This window comes from Plectropomus leopardus, chromosome 8 (genome assembly GCF_008729295.1).
Source record: "Plectropomus leopardus isolate mb chromosome 8, YSFRI_Pleo_2.0, whole genome shotgun sequence".
Classification (NCBI taxonomy): domain Eukaryota; kingdom Metazoa; phylum Chordata; class Actinopteri; order Perciformes; family Serranidae; genus Plectropomus; species Plectropomus leopardus.
The window spans coordinates 32,432,731-32,450,134 of NC_056470.1; the positions used below are offsets into that span (position 1 = coordinate 32,432,731).

At 38.2% G+C, this 17,404-nt stretch overlaps 1 protein-coding gene across 1 annotated transcript; it reads right to left on the reverse strand.

Annotated features, from left to right (window-relative positions):
* Positions 1-960: 960 nt before the first annotated feature.
* pfkfb1 (6-phosphofructo-2-kinase/fructose-2,6-biphosphatase 1) lies at positions 961-15,851 on the reverse strand. The gene is made up of 14 exons (XM_042491348.1): positions 15,742-15,851; positions 8,566-8,691; positions 8,302-8,398; positions 7,375-7,441; positions 6,743-6,817; positions 6,142-6,198; positions 5,924-6,045; positions 5,626-5,833; positions 4,800-4,946; positions 4,582-4,686; positions 3,756-3,885; positions 3,603-3,665; positions 3,456-3,520; positions 961-1,495 (listed from the first exon to the last, which is right to left on the reverse strand). Exons 1-14 carry the CDS (start codon positions 15,791-15,793, stop codon positions 1,436-1,438), a joined length of 1,374 nt encoding a protein of 457 aa, XP_042347282.1. The 5' UTR covers positions 15,794-15,851; the 3' UTR covers positions 961-1,435.
* Between the last annotated feature and the right edge of the window lie 1,553 nt (positions 15,852-17,404).

Here is a 17,404-nt window from a genome sequence, read left to right on the forward strand (position 1 = left end):
TTGTTTGTTTGGGTGCTGTCCGTGGTGCTGATTCCCACCTTCATAATTAGATTATTAACAGATTATCTGTGAAACAGTTACAATGATAACCTATGATAACGTGCTTTTCTGTATGGAGGCAAATAAGAGACATCAGTATTTGAATACTGACATTTGAACACAACTGAATTCACAGCACTGAAATATTTTTACTTTAAAAACTACATATCTGATTTTTTTTCTTGGTTCTGAATTTACATCTTTGTAATTTCAATATATGTTGTTCACAAATTCAGATCCCCAAATTTCCTACTTAAAAAAAGGAATATTTTTGCTCAAACTCAAATTGGCCGAAACATTCAGGTGTGATGGCCTTTTCTGTCTTGGCTAGCCTGGATGTTGCCATTTGATTTTATGTTCAAATTAAACTCAGATCTGGATATTACCAATTTAATTTGAGGATTTTAATCTTTTTTTTTTTTTAAATCATGAAACTGGAATTTTTGTGACCTTAAATTTCAGCTCATTCAAAAACGCAAATCAAGAAATTTTCTCTTTTCATCCCAAATAGGTGAATTCAGAACAAATAAATTTACTTTGTTCTCAAAACGTTAACTGCAAGTTTCACAATTTCATTACATTTCAGGATTCAGTTTTCTTAACCCACATTAAGATCTAAAAGTTTAACTAAAAAAAATTCAAATCGTAACATCTGCACTTCTGAGGACAGGATAGACAGCTGAGCCTTAAAGCTTTGATCAATTGGATTTGAGCAACTTGAGTCTTTTTTTAAAATTTTGTAAGAAACTATGAAACTCTTGGATCTGAATTTATCCACATTTGATTTAAAAAAATAAATAAATAAATAAAGCAATCAAGAAATTTGGAATTCAAATTTCAAATGGTTCAGAAAACGATTCAAAATTAAGAACAAATAAATTCAGAAAAGCAGTTTTCAAAGTAAAATACTGCAATGCTGTGAATTCAGCAGTGTTTGAATTCCAGTTTTATTTATTATCTAAGAATTCGGTGGCTTTTAAATTCAAATACTTGCATCTCTCGGCCTCTCATGCCAGGACACATACAGCCTCTCAGTCTCAAAAACACAGTGCATTTTATTATTATTTTCTATCGCTAAAACATTTGTAAACAATGTGACACTTTTAAAAAGTTGAGAAAAGTAAACTCTATTCAGATTAGACGCAGGAACATTCACAGTCATGATGCAAACCGAATCTCCTGCAGGTGCACCTGCAGGAGGGAGTCCATGTGCTTCTGTGCTGAATTTTTCATGTAGGCTGCTTAAGATCTAGCCCTCTCCTGCCTCAAAGCCCCTCGGCTTCTTTTTTCACACAACCCTTTCGCTGGAGTGCATCTCTAATATTTAGTGAATACAATAAAAGCAGCAACACGTCCAGTTTTACACGGTTGCAGTGCTTTTCTCACAAATTACTATCTAAATGTGGTCAGGAACCGTCTGCAGAGCTTCTTCATTGTTTCTGTTGACGTCGACATTCTGCAACGAAGCAACACAAATACTGAGAGTCCGTTTAAATATTACCGGCTTTTTCCTATAACCATACTATGTATCAGTTCGAAACAGATTTTTAGTGTGTTCACACTGAAAAGGAAGTATATACTCAAACCACACACCATGCATTCAAGTGCAGCCAATTTTTTTTTTTGTAAGGCACTTTTCTCCAACAATGCAAGGCTGAAAATATGTAGAGGTCAATCACAGTTGGGATACATACAGTATCGTATATATATATATATATATATATATAAACACACATAATTACACACAAACACACATACAAACACTATTTATAAACTATGTAAATGTATATTTTGGTTAGTGGTGAAACGGCTCCACAGAAAAACAAAAAAAAATACTAACCCTAACCCTTTACTTTCTACTGAAGTTTAACTTGCAGTCATTTTTTATTCATATTTATTCTACCATTTATCCTGTATTGATATAATGTAAATAAGGTATACTTCGTTGTCCCCAGAGAGGGATTTCGCTTTGGCAGTAGTGCTACATAAAAGCTACAGTGGTACACCACAGACATGTTAAATTACATACGACAAATATACAAACAGGACATACAAAGTACTGCACATGCTTTGAGAAAGATATAAATGCACAGGCATTGTAGAAATGAGAAGAAAGTCTATAAAACCATAATACATAATGCATAAAACAAAGTGCCTCCTTGCTTTTTTATTGAGTAGTGTTGTAGCCTATAGTTTTTTAATATCACACCTCCAGCTGGTTATTCTGTATACTGCACCATAATTTCCTTTGTGAAGCTGCTGCACATGTTCTATTATTAATACTGTTTAATGCCTTTTATGCTATTCATACTGAATATATCTGAGTATATTCATATCTATGTCTTTTTTATTTATCCACAATATTACCCACTGTACACATGCACATCTCTGCTAGATTAGTAAAATGTCCAGGCAAAAAAGAATAAAGGGTAGGGAAAAAACACATTTTAAAATCATTTTACACAGTTACTTTGATTTGTAGGAACTTTTTCCTGAATCATTTTTGTTTGTTTTTTTTAAATTTCATTTATTATGTCTTACTAATTTTCTGGAAATTTTCTTGTACTTTTAACTAATTTCTTGAGATTTTTTTCAAGAAATCAAGTCAATTTTCTTAGGTTTTAAAGGGTTAAGGAATAAAGGAGGAGTGATAAGGAGTGAGAAATATATTGCATTCTGTGTAGTTCTGTGATACATATCAGCTCACTCCTTATTCACTATTTATTTTCTTTTATACTATCTAGTTTCTAATATAAATGCTTCCCATGTTTCAACAGTTTATATATAAAAAAAACAAAAAATGTTGGATTAACGTTAGAGAAGGAAAACCTAGACTGTATTATGGATATCTGATGTATTGCAATGTTCTTTTCCTTGTTTTGAGTTTGCACAATTTGCAATAATACAGTGACTTTGTACTGTGAGTGAATGTGAAATGAATGCGTTTCCAAAATAAATATCTATAGAAAAAAAAGGTTAAAATGAATACCCCGTTGTACCAGAGGCACTGCGAAGCAGCAGAGCAACCTTGTGTGTTTGTATATTTCACATTAAAATAAATCAAGAAAAACAACCTGTTATTTAAATGATCCATTTGATACTTTTCATTAGCAAGAGGAATATTGTGCTGCTTTTTCTTTGTTTTTGTTACATAGTTACATAGTCTAACTTTACAGATGTGGTGATTTTTAGTTTTATTCTTTGTTTTTTTTTTTAATCTTCCTACTATGAGAAAACAAAAAGGAGTTCAGCCATATATTTTCACATTGCTCACCACTACAGGCTACATATCCATTTCATCAATTCATACACACGACTGAATGTTACTGCCTACAGTAAGACGTATGCAATGTACCACAGAATAGTTGGCAAAGCTAAGTATTTATTATGACGAATGTGTGCATGTGCAAACTTACCACTGGCCTCTCTCTGTGTGTGTTGACTGCTTCAATATTGAGGAAAAATGACTCGACTTTACAGCCTGAGATTGAAGAGAGAGGCAGAGTTCAGGGGGAGATTTACACAGATTGGATGTGTCACACGCTCAGGTGTTTATCACCTACCATAAGCTATCGGTGTGAGTTTGAGCACCGTGTGAAGAGGGCATCGGAGATAAGGCAGTTCATCTTCAGAGGGGAGGAAATAAAGGTTGTTAGGAGTGTTTGTGGGTTTGAAACAACATCACATGCCGTTGTGTTACAGCTGGATTTCTGTACCTGCAGGTTTGTTTAGAAAGTAGGCCAGCAGGCAGCGAAACACAGCCTGGTGGCAGATTACCAAAACGTTTTCCTGCCTCTCTAGCTCCATGATCACCGGCTCCAGACGATGGACAAGGTCCTCATAGGACTGGACAAAGAGACAGAATTATTAATGAGGTCATCAATTATTCAGTCAGACTCGTTCCATTTTACCCTCAGTCCATTCGACAAGGGCAAGTAAACACTATCAGCTGACCGCACGCGACTTTATTCACATACTCATGTGATGAATATGCGTCCTTTGAAGAAGGCGCTTAAAGAAGCTGTTTGACATTTTAGGAAATACGCTTCTGCTTTCTTGGTAAGAGTCAAATGAGAAAATCGATACCACTTTTAAAATTCAGAATGGTATCAATCTTCTCATCAAACTTTTGGCAAAAAGTGAACAGTGTATTTTCCCAAATTGTTAAACTATTCCTTCCACTGCTTAACTTATCAGACAGTTTTGAAGTGGGCAGCTGCAACATGTAAATGTGTGTGTTCCTGAAACACGTCCACTGATACTGCAATGGTCACATACAAGGTAAAGAGCGCATATTTGCAATAGCTTGACCACATATGTGTGGGGTTGCAAAGTTAGTCGAATAATAATCACAATCAGGATTTTAGCTTCCCACAATTCAACTGACGTTTAAAATGCTCCACTCATAGAACACTTAAATAAAACTAACAGCAACTCTGCTTGAAAAGACCTGTCATGCCGCTACGCCCCTGCAGCTGCAGCCTGTGAAAAACTCACAGCTTCAAAAAAAAACAGTCTCAGTACATTGAGGGGAGCACTTACCTCACCCTTGGGGTAACGATACCGATACTTGTCCTGGTCTCTTAGTGCAAACTCTTCTGGGTAATTCTCCTGAATCTCCTCGTAGGTTAACTCCTCACACACACCCTGAGTGAGAAAACGTAACATCACCAACTGAAAAGACGACCTTAAATATTCGTCTCTGATATAAAAGTAGTCTCATAAAGGATTATGTTTTATGATGGACTTTGCAAACTCACGGCGTCTATCTCGTTGAGGGCCTTCCACTGTTCGTACTGGACTCCCAGAGCTTCTGCAGTCTGGATGGTCCTCTTCATGTGACTCGTCCAAACCTTCAGGTCTTTGATATTCTGACCTCTGATGAAGGTCGCCAAGGCACTGGCATACTGGGAACATGAGTGGAGCAATTTTTGAAATTGGACCAAAACTGAGTGCTGCAGCCAGCAACCACAAAACAGGCTGCAACGTAACCAATCTGGGCTTTTGTGCACCATCAGTATAAGTCCACTAAAAGTGCTTATTTTTGCCACTGACAGGCTCAGATTATTATTCTGTCTGAGTAAGATCATTTTGTTTAACCAGAAACAGTCCTGAAATCTGCTTAAAATGACTCTTTATCTAAATAGAGTCCAGTGGGTTTGACAATGGCGATTTCTGGCAGTTTCTGATTAAACAAAACAGAGATTACTCTTTAACAAAAAGTTCGACTCCTGTGCAGATCCTTTCAGTGTTGACACTTGTAATCTGAGCCTGTCAGTGGAAAAAACAAGCATTTTTTGTAGATACACACTGACGATGCAAAAATGCCAGAGTGTTTACATTGCTGTTGGCTGCAGCCCTCCGCTCAATACTGGACCAGTATGAAAATGTTGTCCCATTAGTCACTTTGAAGCAAAAACATGGGAAAATAGAGCCCAGGTTGAAAAATACCAAAGTTCCCCTTTAAGTTTATTTTCAGTGCAGGACTTTTGTGTTTTACAGAGTATTTTTCAGCGTGGTATCAGTGCTTGGACTTCAGAAACGGATCTGAATTTTCCCTCCACTTGTAAAGTCTAATGTCCTCACCTTCTGTCCTCTGGGGGAGAGGCCTGAATCTCCACCGATGCGACCCAACAGGTTGAGTTCGCTCTCTCCGTGGCGGCTCAGGTAGATGGATCTCGGTGTGACGTGGATGTTCATGAGGTAGTAGACTATCCTGCTTTGAATGTGGTCCTTGACCTGGTTCACCAGGTATCTACTGCCCACGTCAAAGATCTTGATGTAGGAGAGCTTCCTGTTCAAAGTCAGCATTGAGGGAAACAAACTATGAAATTAATTTATCTGGAAGAGAGACGAAAAGCAGGAAGAAAAGCATCATGGGTACCTGTCCCTCTCATCATCTATAGGCATGTAGCTGGCCCTGTAACATTCAATGCGCTGGCTGAAGTCTTGCATGGCCTCGTCTATGTCCCGATCCACATAATCTGGACTCCCAAATTTTACTTGCTGGAAAGGAAAGACAGTTTGGGAATTTTATTAAAACATGTTATCCCTACAGCTTCTAAAAGAAATTAAAAATATGAAATGAAAAACCTGACAGACCTTAATATTTTCTGCAATGATGTCTGGGTCATCACAGATTGATTCCACAAAGAACACCTGCACACAAGAGGTCATTCAAAAGTTTGGTTTATTCTGTGAAATATCCTTTATTTTCCTCTTGTCACCATATATTTGTGCTTTTAATTTCATCCTTAACCCTTTGAAACCTGATCAAACTGCCATGATTTCTTTCAAAAACACAGGGGAAAGGCAATAAGTAATTTCAGGAGAAATTATATAATAATTAGCAAGAAATAAGTAAAAAAAAGTACAAGTGAACTACCAGAAATTACAGATTTTCCCTAGACATTTTTCCCTAGCTTTTTAAAAAATACTTTTCTAAATCTACTAAATCTTTCAATTTGTAGCACATTTTTTGCTCTTTACCTTTTGATGGCAATGAGAGAGAGTGTGTGTGTGTGTGTGTGTGTGTGTGTGTGTGTGTGTGTGTGTGTGTGTGCGCGCGTAAATGAAAGCCCGTCCTGAAAAGACGCCTGTCCCAAACATAAGCCTGTTGAGTTCAATGATTTAAGCAAATAATAGCTTGTGCTATTAATTTGTGTTTTACGGTAAGTATATTTCCTAAAATGTCACTACTCACTTTGTAGCCCTTCTCCTTTGCGTAACTTAAAATGATGGCCCTCCTCTCCCTCGTGGTGTTGGTAGCATCAAATACCTGCATGGGACAGGACCAGGTGTTATCGATACATCTTTATATTGAAAAATAAAGCACGTTTACATTATTCATAATGGCTGTTAACAATCCAGCATCTGAATCATAAAAGAACACAATATGTTGTCACACACTTTACGTCACGCTATATATGAGGTTATAGATTTAAATCCATGGATAAATAACTGTAAGGAATACTTCTCCACAGAGAACCAAGTATCTAAACACTGACAAAATACTGCATTCTGTTCAAAATCAGACTCCAATGACAAAAACATTTTAGCTCACTGAACACAGGAGCTGCTGGTCTACCACTGCCCCAGTCAGTTAGTTTGTTGGTGTTATATTTTGAATTTGGTGAATCAGAACAAACCTTTAAAACAGCAAAGTGGGTGGTTCTTTAAATGATTTGAAAGATGTTCTTTACATATCAGATCCGTGTCCCTTTAACGAGACCCGACTGAGGAAGTTAAGAGTAAAACACACACATGCAACCAGAATAAATACTGAGTGTGTTTTATCGTGATTAGAGGGACAGTTTCTGTTGTCCTCTTACTCACGGCTACTTGTCCCTGTTCCTTTGAGAAGTAGGCGGCGACGTCTTTGAGGGCGGCTGCTGCACAGGCCCTGAGAGAGAAGTACAACTTGTATTAGCAAAAGAACCAAAAACTGCAAAATATGAGTGAATGATAAATGTTACATCTAAATGACACTGGAAGACAAATAAAATTTAATATCTGTCTATTTTGACAATTATCTTTTTTCTTTTTTTTTTTTCTTTTAATTTTGTTTTTCCTGGCAGCCAAAAGATTTACAAAAAAACTTTACTGTTTTGGCAATAATAAATTACAACCAAATTAACTGCCTGAAGGTAATAAATTAAAGTAAAAGCCCCAAAATTAGTTAGCAGGTAAACAAGTGAAAGCACACAAAGATAGATACAAATTTAAAAAGTATATTAATGAAATAAACAAATAAATTAAATTCCATTTCCATTAGATTCCTAATCAAGACAACCATCTCTACTATGTGAATGATATTTTAAATAACAATAAAGTCCCACTTAAAATAATAAAAAGAGAATAAATTAGTTAAATAAAATAACATACAAAAAGTGGGAAAAAATTGCACATTTTCTTGCAACTTGTTTTTTTGTTTACACAGAAAGACATTAACATTTTCAAATGAAAATAACCAAGTGCCTTCCCCAACGGTCATGTTTCACAGGCATCAAGTGCTGGTGCCAAACAAAAATATGCATGTTGCAGAGCAAGTAGAGGGAATGTTAATATTCACATAATGCACAGGTTTCTTGTGTAAATCTTGTCTTTTGGGTTTTATAAAGTTAATCCATCTTGACCATACATTGGTGAATTTATCTTGCTGTCATCTAAAGGAATATGTGAAAATCTCCATAGTATATACAGTATTTGACGAACTATGTCTATCCAATACTCAATCGAGGGAGTTATAATTCATCATCTTACTTGCGGATCCTCATGGCCTCCTCATTGTCAGGCTTAAAGAACTCAAAGTTCTTATAGATCTTGACGGCCTCTCTGCGGTACTGGCCCACATTAAACACTGGTTTGATCAGAGAAACAGAATAAAAATTCATTTTTAGGGCAGGAAAAAAGGATGGCATTCAAAGTATGATTGATTCATGCTGTAGTCAACACTGAAACAGTTAATTCATGGTCTCTTTCATAAATTTCTGTAATTAGGATTTAATGATTCACTTTAAAACTGACTTTTTGTGGGCACTCCAATCCAGTTCAGGTAGCGAGTGAGCTTCTTGGAGATGTACGTCTTCCCTCTGGCTGGCAACCCCACCATCACAATCAACGTGGGAGAGTTACAGAACTGAGGCACCGAGGCTGAGATGAAGACAAACACACAATAACAGAAAACTACTGTGACTGAATACTGTTGATGTTCAAGTTTAAAGTGTTATTTTTGCACGTGACCAGTGGCGGTTCTAGCACAGTTGGTTCCCACGTATAAGGGGCTTGCCTTTCCATTATCGCTCGAATAACACGCCTACATCACCTTTGATTGGAAAGATGTCACTTTGTAATAATGAGAAACACTAATCAACATCGGGAAAAGTTGTGTGGAGTTTGGACTGAATGGAGCAGACCGCAACAGGATCTGCACCAATGGCATACGCCAAGCGACCAGTCAAACCAGAGGGGAGAAACAAAACCGAAAGCACCAGGTGAAGAGAGGGAGGAGAGCCAGCATCAGGGCGAGGCTGGCCCGACTTGGACCGAAAGCTGATGAGATGAGACTGATGCTCACTAAGCAACAATAAATCTGGGACAGCTCTGTGCACATCTTCACAGAGACATGGTTAACCCCTAACATCCCGGATCAAGCTACTGTATTGGACAGGCAGACCTTGTTGGCAGCCATAAGGACACAACACTCACATGCCATCAGCAGCAATACGTCCAAAGAACCAGATGGAATCTTCATAGTAGTTGCTGATTTTAATGAACTCATCCTACAACTCCAAAGATGTAGACAAATAAATCAAACCTCTACAATCTACCATTTTAGAGCTGTGATTGCAACAGAAATAAAACTGCAAATGTTTTAAACATCCATCGCCATGTTTCTTGGAATGCTAGTGTGAAAGGAGAAGATTTGGACGATTTTTTTTTTCTTTAAAAATGGAGTCTGCTGGCTTTGACAAGCGCATGGGTGGGGAACTGAAGCCATTAACTGCTTCTCCATTAGAAAGGATTGTCTCTGGCAAGGTAAACTACTAAAAATATTCTCAATACAGAGTAAATTTAAACTGATATTGATTTTTTTTAGGTGGCTAAAATACATTTTATGGCTGTCCCGTCTAGAGCAGTTCATGCTTAGCTACCCTGCTGGTGTCAGCTTATCCAAACTGGGGGCATCCTGACTGATATCTACTGTATGTAATGATTATGATAAAGTACCCCATACAACCCCACTTCAAAAACCCTGACTATCCCTTTAAATGCAACCAAGAGACAGGCACAACTCTGTGAGGCTCTGTGTTGCAGGACACAAGCTGAGTGCATGTTGATGCCAAGGTAATCTCCATTAAGAGAGACAATGAGAGCGCTGAGATGCAGCTCAAATGTCTGCAAACTACTGTAGTGAGTCATAAGGCTTATCTGCAAATCTTCGGCAGCACTTGAAACAGAAACTGTCCAACCAACAACAAGCACATTCAAACAGATACTGAAATGAGAAATTAAAATTTGCAAATAGTCAAATACTCCCTTAAAAAGTGAAAAACTTTTACGAAACAAATGCTGTTCTCCTCTTTAGTCATGGACCACATGTAAACAGTTACAAATTTTAAAGAAAGTACCCTTGAATCTATAAATAATCTATTTTTTTAATGTGTGTCTTTAAGCGCTGACCATCACACTGAGGTGCACACACCAGAAAACACACACCCTTTGACAGGCTGTTATATACTATGACTATTGCACACTTAGTGTAAAGTTTTTTCGAACCGCTTGCGTCACATAGGCTTACATTACGACATGCTTTTAACAAAATTACCTGACGACCTCGATTCCTGCGTGCATACAGAGAGAGACAGAGAGAGAGAGAGAGGGAGACGCGGTGCTGCTGACAGAGGAGCCGCTGACAGGGTTTACTCTGAGCTGTTTGGGTTAAAAAAGTCTGAAAAGTCCGAAGCCATTCATAAAACATTTGGTACGCCCGCGCCAACGACAGCACTGACTCCACACTACTGAAGTTGCTCCCTGTTTGGGAACTCTGCTCCTCCAATGCAGCTGTTAGTTATTTTGTTTTTCGACCATGCTTATTGTTGCTGTGCATAAAGGTGTGAGATCATTATGTCAAGAAGTCAATATATTGCCATTATTACAATAAGAGTTTTTCTCATCGTATTAAAAATTATACCGATACGATTATGAGCGTTATGACATCGCACACTCCTAATCAGCATATCCTGCACAGAAGTTTTCACACAAACCTGACATTTTCTTTTAAAATCCAAGAAAACTGGCTTGATATCTTTGCAAAAAAAAAAAAAAAACATGGGAAGAAGGCAATGAGCAACAAAAGAAAAAAAAATGAAAAAAAAGTAGTGAAAGGTACAAGAAAAGTATCTGTAAATAAGTTTTAAAATCAGGAGAGTTAAAAAAACAACAACCAAAAAACAAGGAAATTACCTGAAACAGTGCTTAAAAATATATAAAATGTTGTAACATACTTTTAAATACAATCATGATCATTATATTCTTTGTTTTTCCCTAGCTTTTTTCTCTTTCCCTTTCTAAATCTACTAGTTTTTTCGCAATTTGTGGAACATTTATTACCAAGTTGCTCATTGCCCTTTTTTTCCATTTTTTTTTTTTAAGAAATCACACCACCTTTGCTCATGGATCAAAGGTTAAATACTTATGAAAGGCATCTTAAGGTAACACAAGTAAAATGATGTTTTAACATAATTTCAAAGCGTTTGTGTGTTTCTTACCCAGTCATGACCCAGTTGTTGCATGCTTGTCTGTCTAAAAAAATGCCACTAATTTATAAGGCAGACTGCAGGGTTGCTTGCCAACTGTACCCTCAAAAAGTACCCGGATGGCCTGTGTGTGTCTATACAGAGACAGGGACAGAGCCTCCAGGCTGTTCGATTATGAATGGAGTATGCTGCGTCAGCAAAATGCTCAAAGGCCCACGTCAGACACTGAACAGAGAGCCAACTCGGACCTGGCTTGGTCCAGCCTGGCTGTCATCCCATGACTGACTCCTCTGTCTCTCAGACTGCTGCCCACCATCCTGCATCCCCCCGACGGGCCTGAAGGATTCAGCAGTAGAAACACACACACACACACAACTGCTGGAAGTGTTAAAGAAAACACAAGCTTCATCTGCTGAAACATGAGTTAAAGTAGAGGCAGAGCACACAGCAGAAAGACAGAAAAGATTATGTTTCTTCTTCTATTCAATTCTGAGCCTGTTTTTTTCGCTGCACTTACATCCTCTCCTGCGGTTCAAGTTGCAGCCGATCCATGGCACCCAGATCTTGAGCAGAGGAGCCTGAGTGAGTTTTCTCTGCTCTGTGTTGAAGGTGAGAGCCATGAGGCCTGAGTGGCAGGTGGAGGAGTGAGCGACTGAGGCACACGGCTCTGTTTGCATGTGTGTGCTTCACTGAACACTAACCGACTGCAGGTCAGCTGACTGTTGCTAAGGAGAAGTACTTGGTAGGCAGGAGGGTGAGAGGGGGTCAGACCTGAGGCCATGCTGCTTGTCTGCCTCTTGGTCTGTTTTGTGATTTTAAAAAGGCCTAAGGGGAGCTGCCAAAATCTCTGTGGTGATGTCAGACAGCAGAGAAGCGTTCAAACACAGCGGTCTGTACATCTGTGGTGGTGACACAGCTGGTTTCTCAGTGAGAGTAAGAGCAGCAGAGTCATGTGAGACCAGTAAAACGAAGCTGGGAGCCTCTCATGAATTCAGACGACCACAGTGAGTCCTGCACACGCTGTTTATTTATCAGACTGTGAGGTAGAGAGTGGAGTTTCTTCCCTCTCACCACTAGAGGGCAGACCTAAATCTAAAATCTGGGATACTCAGAGAGGCATTGATACTCATCATGCTTCACTTGAAGTCCACTGTTGCAAATTGAAGGCCAGGGGCAACCTCATGCATGTCGCTAAGATTTTAGGATGTTTTAGGTCTTTAAGATGTTTTTGAGTGTCAGGACATTTCTTGGATTTTAGGACATTTCTGGGACTTTTGCACATTTCTAGGACTTCAGGACTTTTCTAGGGTAAAACATCTTATTTTAAGACATTTCTAAGATTTTAGGACATTAGAGGTTTAGCTAGGACCTTTGTTGGGGGGTGTAGGGGATCCCCAACTGACACCTTTTTTATAAACAAGCTCTATTTTGATGTACTCTGGCACCTTATGTATGAAAAAGTACAAGAAATGCACAAAACTATCCTCTGAAATGTAAGTACTACAAATGGTACTTTGAGCTTTATTCACTTTCTCGTAGGGGAGCTACATAAAAAGGTCGATGCCTCACGTCTTTTTAGTAAATATTATAAATATTAATGTAAATAAATAAATATTATAAATAATAAATATTGCCAACGTAAAGCTAACCAGCTGTGGACTGCAGCTTCATACTGAACGGACAAATATGAGACTGACATGAGTCTTTTTCATCTAACTCTTCACCAGATAAAAAAGTAAGGATATTTCTTGAAACATCAAACTTACGCTTTAAGTACAGCACTTGAGTAAATGTATTTAATTTCTATTCATCGCTGAACGTACTATGATGCTTTTTGAGACCTGACAGCTTTACTACGAAGTGTTAGTGAGGAATGTTGAGTCTAAAGTTTTCTTGACAGGTTTAAAAAATGGCTTCCTTTTAAAATGTCAGGATCGCCATGGTAACTTATTCTGCATGGCTAATCACTTTAGAGTCCAAGTTGTGGCTTGAAATCAGCTAAAAAGTGCCAGTTACAGCTCCTTTGAATAGCATCACAGTAGAGTCAGTGTCTATGAGCAACAGACTGTCAGCTGAGGGAAAACGTCACAAATGTACTTCATCTCACTTGTTTCGCCGTAACGTTGCATGAACACAGACACAACTACAGCAGGGCTTAGTGTATAAATTGTGTTCTGTTTCGTTTTGTTACCGCAGGAATCTACACTGAAGCAGAAAATCTGAGCAAGAATATTATTTCATTTTATTTGCAAGGTCGTTCCTTCTCTCACTGAACTATGAAATATGTTTGTTGTGTTCTCTGGTCCACTTACAAAGAAGCCTATTTTAAAATCACAGATAGCATTATAGCACTATATTATTAATCAAGATGACAGTTATTTGTATATAAAATGTAATAAAATTCCTTCAAACCATACTATAATGTTACCACTGTGGATTATATTCACAAGCTTAGTCCGCATTTGCTGTAGTCTGTTTTACATTGCTGGTATATTACAGCTAATTGAACACCTATTAAAAAAAATGATAATGGTATTGAAACTTATTACAGATAATATTCAATAAATAAAATTCATTTCACGTTGATTTGTCCAATCAATTTATACGTATATTTATTTAATTGCGGGACAGCGTAAGTATACATAAACGCAGTTCTTGAGTATAACATTTAAATGAGCTGCATCAGTTTAGTGCAGCCGTCACATAAAAAAAAATAAAAAATAACAGTGACAAAATTATCATTCACTTTTGAATTTACACATTTAATAATTTTCTGCCACCCTTGCCTCTGTCACCTTTAATATGTGAACATTTTTGCTTTCTACTGTAATCAGGGCTCCTGCAGCTTCAGGTAAAGTAGACTGAGGACTTTTAAATACCACTTGGAATTCAGTATTGTAGCATAAAGCATGGCTTGTTAGATGATTTCTGTTAAATCATGGAAAAACAATCATTTTTAGAGTGGAATACATAGAAGACAATGTATATAAAGGTATCTGTTTAGTTTACCACTAGAAGTGGGAAATATCTGGCATTTCTGGCTGGTTTTCTGGGCAATTTTGTGTTTCTCAATATGCATGTGAGATTTCACTATTTGAATTCCCATTATGACCATGACCATCATTTAACTAAAAAACAGATGTTGCTGATTACTTTGAGATTTTTTACAATGCAACGTCAGAAAAAAACCCCAATTCACAGTATCTTACTTCCCATGTTTGAGCATTTTTAAGGCTTATGAAATATTCATTTAAGTAACCCTATTCCAGTTCATAGTATGTCCAATGTGCTATGCCAAAAATACCAGGACGTTTTACTGCATCCAGCTGCATTTTGCAGTATGTAAGCCGGGATGCTTTTCTAGCCTGAAGGAGAAAGCCTTAGTTACCAGAACAGGTTTACAATCACCTTCTCTGACAAGAGCTTTAGGGTTTGTTAAGCCAGCTCATGCAAAGAAAACCTAGCTCACACACACTCCTCAGATGTGTCCTGAGACGTCAGCTCTCTGAGCAGACAGAAAACCTGCCAGACAACTTCCAGCAACAAATACTGGAAATCAGCTCTCTTTTTTTCTCTGTGTATGACACATGAAACTAATCCTGCCTGATCCCAAATGAAGGGGTCACATAATGTCAGTCATTCCACAGACTTCCAACTGGGAACACCATGTACCCAGTTTGGCCACTGTTGAAAGTCTAAGAACCACTTTCTCTGTGATTGTGATTAGCAGGGCAGCGATAGCTACTAATGACCAGTATTTCCAGTTTTGGCATAAGCTGGACCATTACGAGAAGGTACTGCACATGCTATTCCATTGGGCAGCTGCCCTGTGAAGGAGTTCAGCATGTCCTCCCAAACAGCAGCCACAAGGGACTGTAGCTGCTGCTTTTCCTTTCAATACTATCTCTCATGCACAGACTGCACATATCAAAGAATCGGGGGAGTTTTTCAAGGAAAATGAAACAATTCATTAACAAATTCCACCAAATGTTACAAAGCAAGCAGCTCTTCTTTTCTCTGGTGATCATCTTGCAGAATTAAGTTTTGACACGTGTTTGTGTTTAGGACCTGTTAAGGTCCTTGGCTCTTTTACTTTCATGAAGTCACTCCACATTGTTATAACTCATGCATGCAAGTATGCAAAGCCTTTAAACAAAGCTACATATAAAAAGATGCATAAAACTGCAAGCATCTCTCCTCCTGTCTATTTCTTACGATTTATATTTACTAGCTACTTGTGCAGCTCGTTCACTCAACAAGGAAATTACTTTATGATGACATATGGAGTCTATTTTTACTCCCATATCATCTGTGTTGCACTCAGTCAGTATAAACATATCTATGGCCTGCATGTGCAACACATTAGGCAAAACCATGCTGCAAGGCCTGTTGTATGCATTGTGTTGGCATGCTCTATGCAAAGGCGGTCCATCTGTGAGCTCACCTGCACTGTCACACCTGCGGAGCCTCACATGTTCCAGCTGGGGAAGCTCCATTCTGCACTACGCTCCAGTGAAGCAACCAGCAGAGCGGCTAAACTGTCGACACAATCGACACACTGGACTATGAGGCCAGTGGCAACAGAACTGACACTCTTTTTTAAGACACTAAAACCCCTCGGCCAAAAGTATTCTCAACTCATCTCCGCCCCCTCCGAGCCCTCTCTTTTCACGCCACATGTGACATATGATAGCAGCAGACTGGGCTTGTCCTTTAATGTTTGCCAGGGCCAGAGTTCACAACATACACACATGGCGAAGAAACGCTGCACTCAGAGGGTGCGTCAACAAGTGCAAAGGTCGCTAAGAGGGTGATTGCTGTTGCACGTGGAGAAAACATTTACTCTTGCAGATTATAATCACTCATCATGAATGTCTGCCCTTAAGGGGATCTGTTATGCTTTACCTTATTCATATATGTAATGTTACAATATTGAATGTTCATCTTAAAATGCAGTTTCAAATGTAAGGAAAATGTATGGTAAAGTCAGCAAAAACCTCAGCCTTCAAACCATTCTGCATACTGTTTCCACAGTTTTGTTTTACTTTAATGGCAAGTTGATATCAGCAAGTGACAGATTTCTTTTTTTATGATCTTCTGCTCCAGGCACGCTACTGCAAGTGTTAAGATTACATAGCATACGCTGCTACATGTAGCTTCATGCAAACATCAGTGAAGCTTGTTAGCTTGTTTTTCTTCTCCCCAGTTTTAAATCATATTCTTGCTGAAACATGTCTGATTTTACACACAGAAGCTTTGATTGTGCTCTCTCACTGTAGAAAGTGCTTCTATAGTTAGTTACAATCATTTTCCAGCAGTGAGTACACTGATACATGCAGCAACATGCTGTAACTGTAAGTTGTTGATTTACGGGTTTTGAAAAAAGTGAAACCAGGTCCTCAATAGAAGCTGGTTTTGATCCCAATCCTGATAAAGAAGACCCAGAAACACTGACCAATCAAAGCAGACTTTTGGGCTTTTTCGGGAGGGGGCTCAAAGAGCCAGGTACTTAAACTGAGGGTGAACACAGAGGTTTCAACAAAGACAGCATGAAAACAAAATGCCTCCAGCCTCGGATATTGCCGGCATGGAGGTAAAAAAAAAATACTAACAGCTTCTTCTCCAGAGCTGTAGCCTCCATCACTCCGCTCTACACAACACATGCACACACACCGACCTACGGCTGCTGAGCACTGATTTGAGCACATGCACTTTTATCATAACTATATATAATAACTATATTACCAATGCACTATAAACCTAATGCTGCCGTTTTTATTGATATGCAAGGCACACTGTTTTAGTAACTGTTATTTGTGAGTTTTATTTTATCATTATCTGTGTTTTATATTGTTTTTAATTTCCAAATATTAATCTTAATGTTCTTAGTCATCAAACATTATTTTGTTGTAAATCTACAATGACAATTAAGAGTCTTATGAGTTAATGTTTGTCTTAAGATTTAAGAGATTCTCCCCCACATTCTGAAGTTGACTCCCCACCACACACGATTTATTTAATTTTTTCCAGCTGCGAACAACTCATCCACTGTTTTGTACATTGCTTTGTGGGAGAAGAGTGTGCATCAAACTCTCTCCTTTACCGTA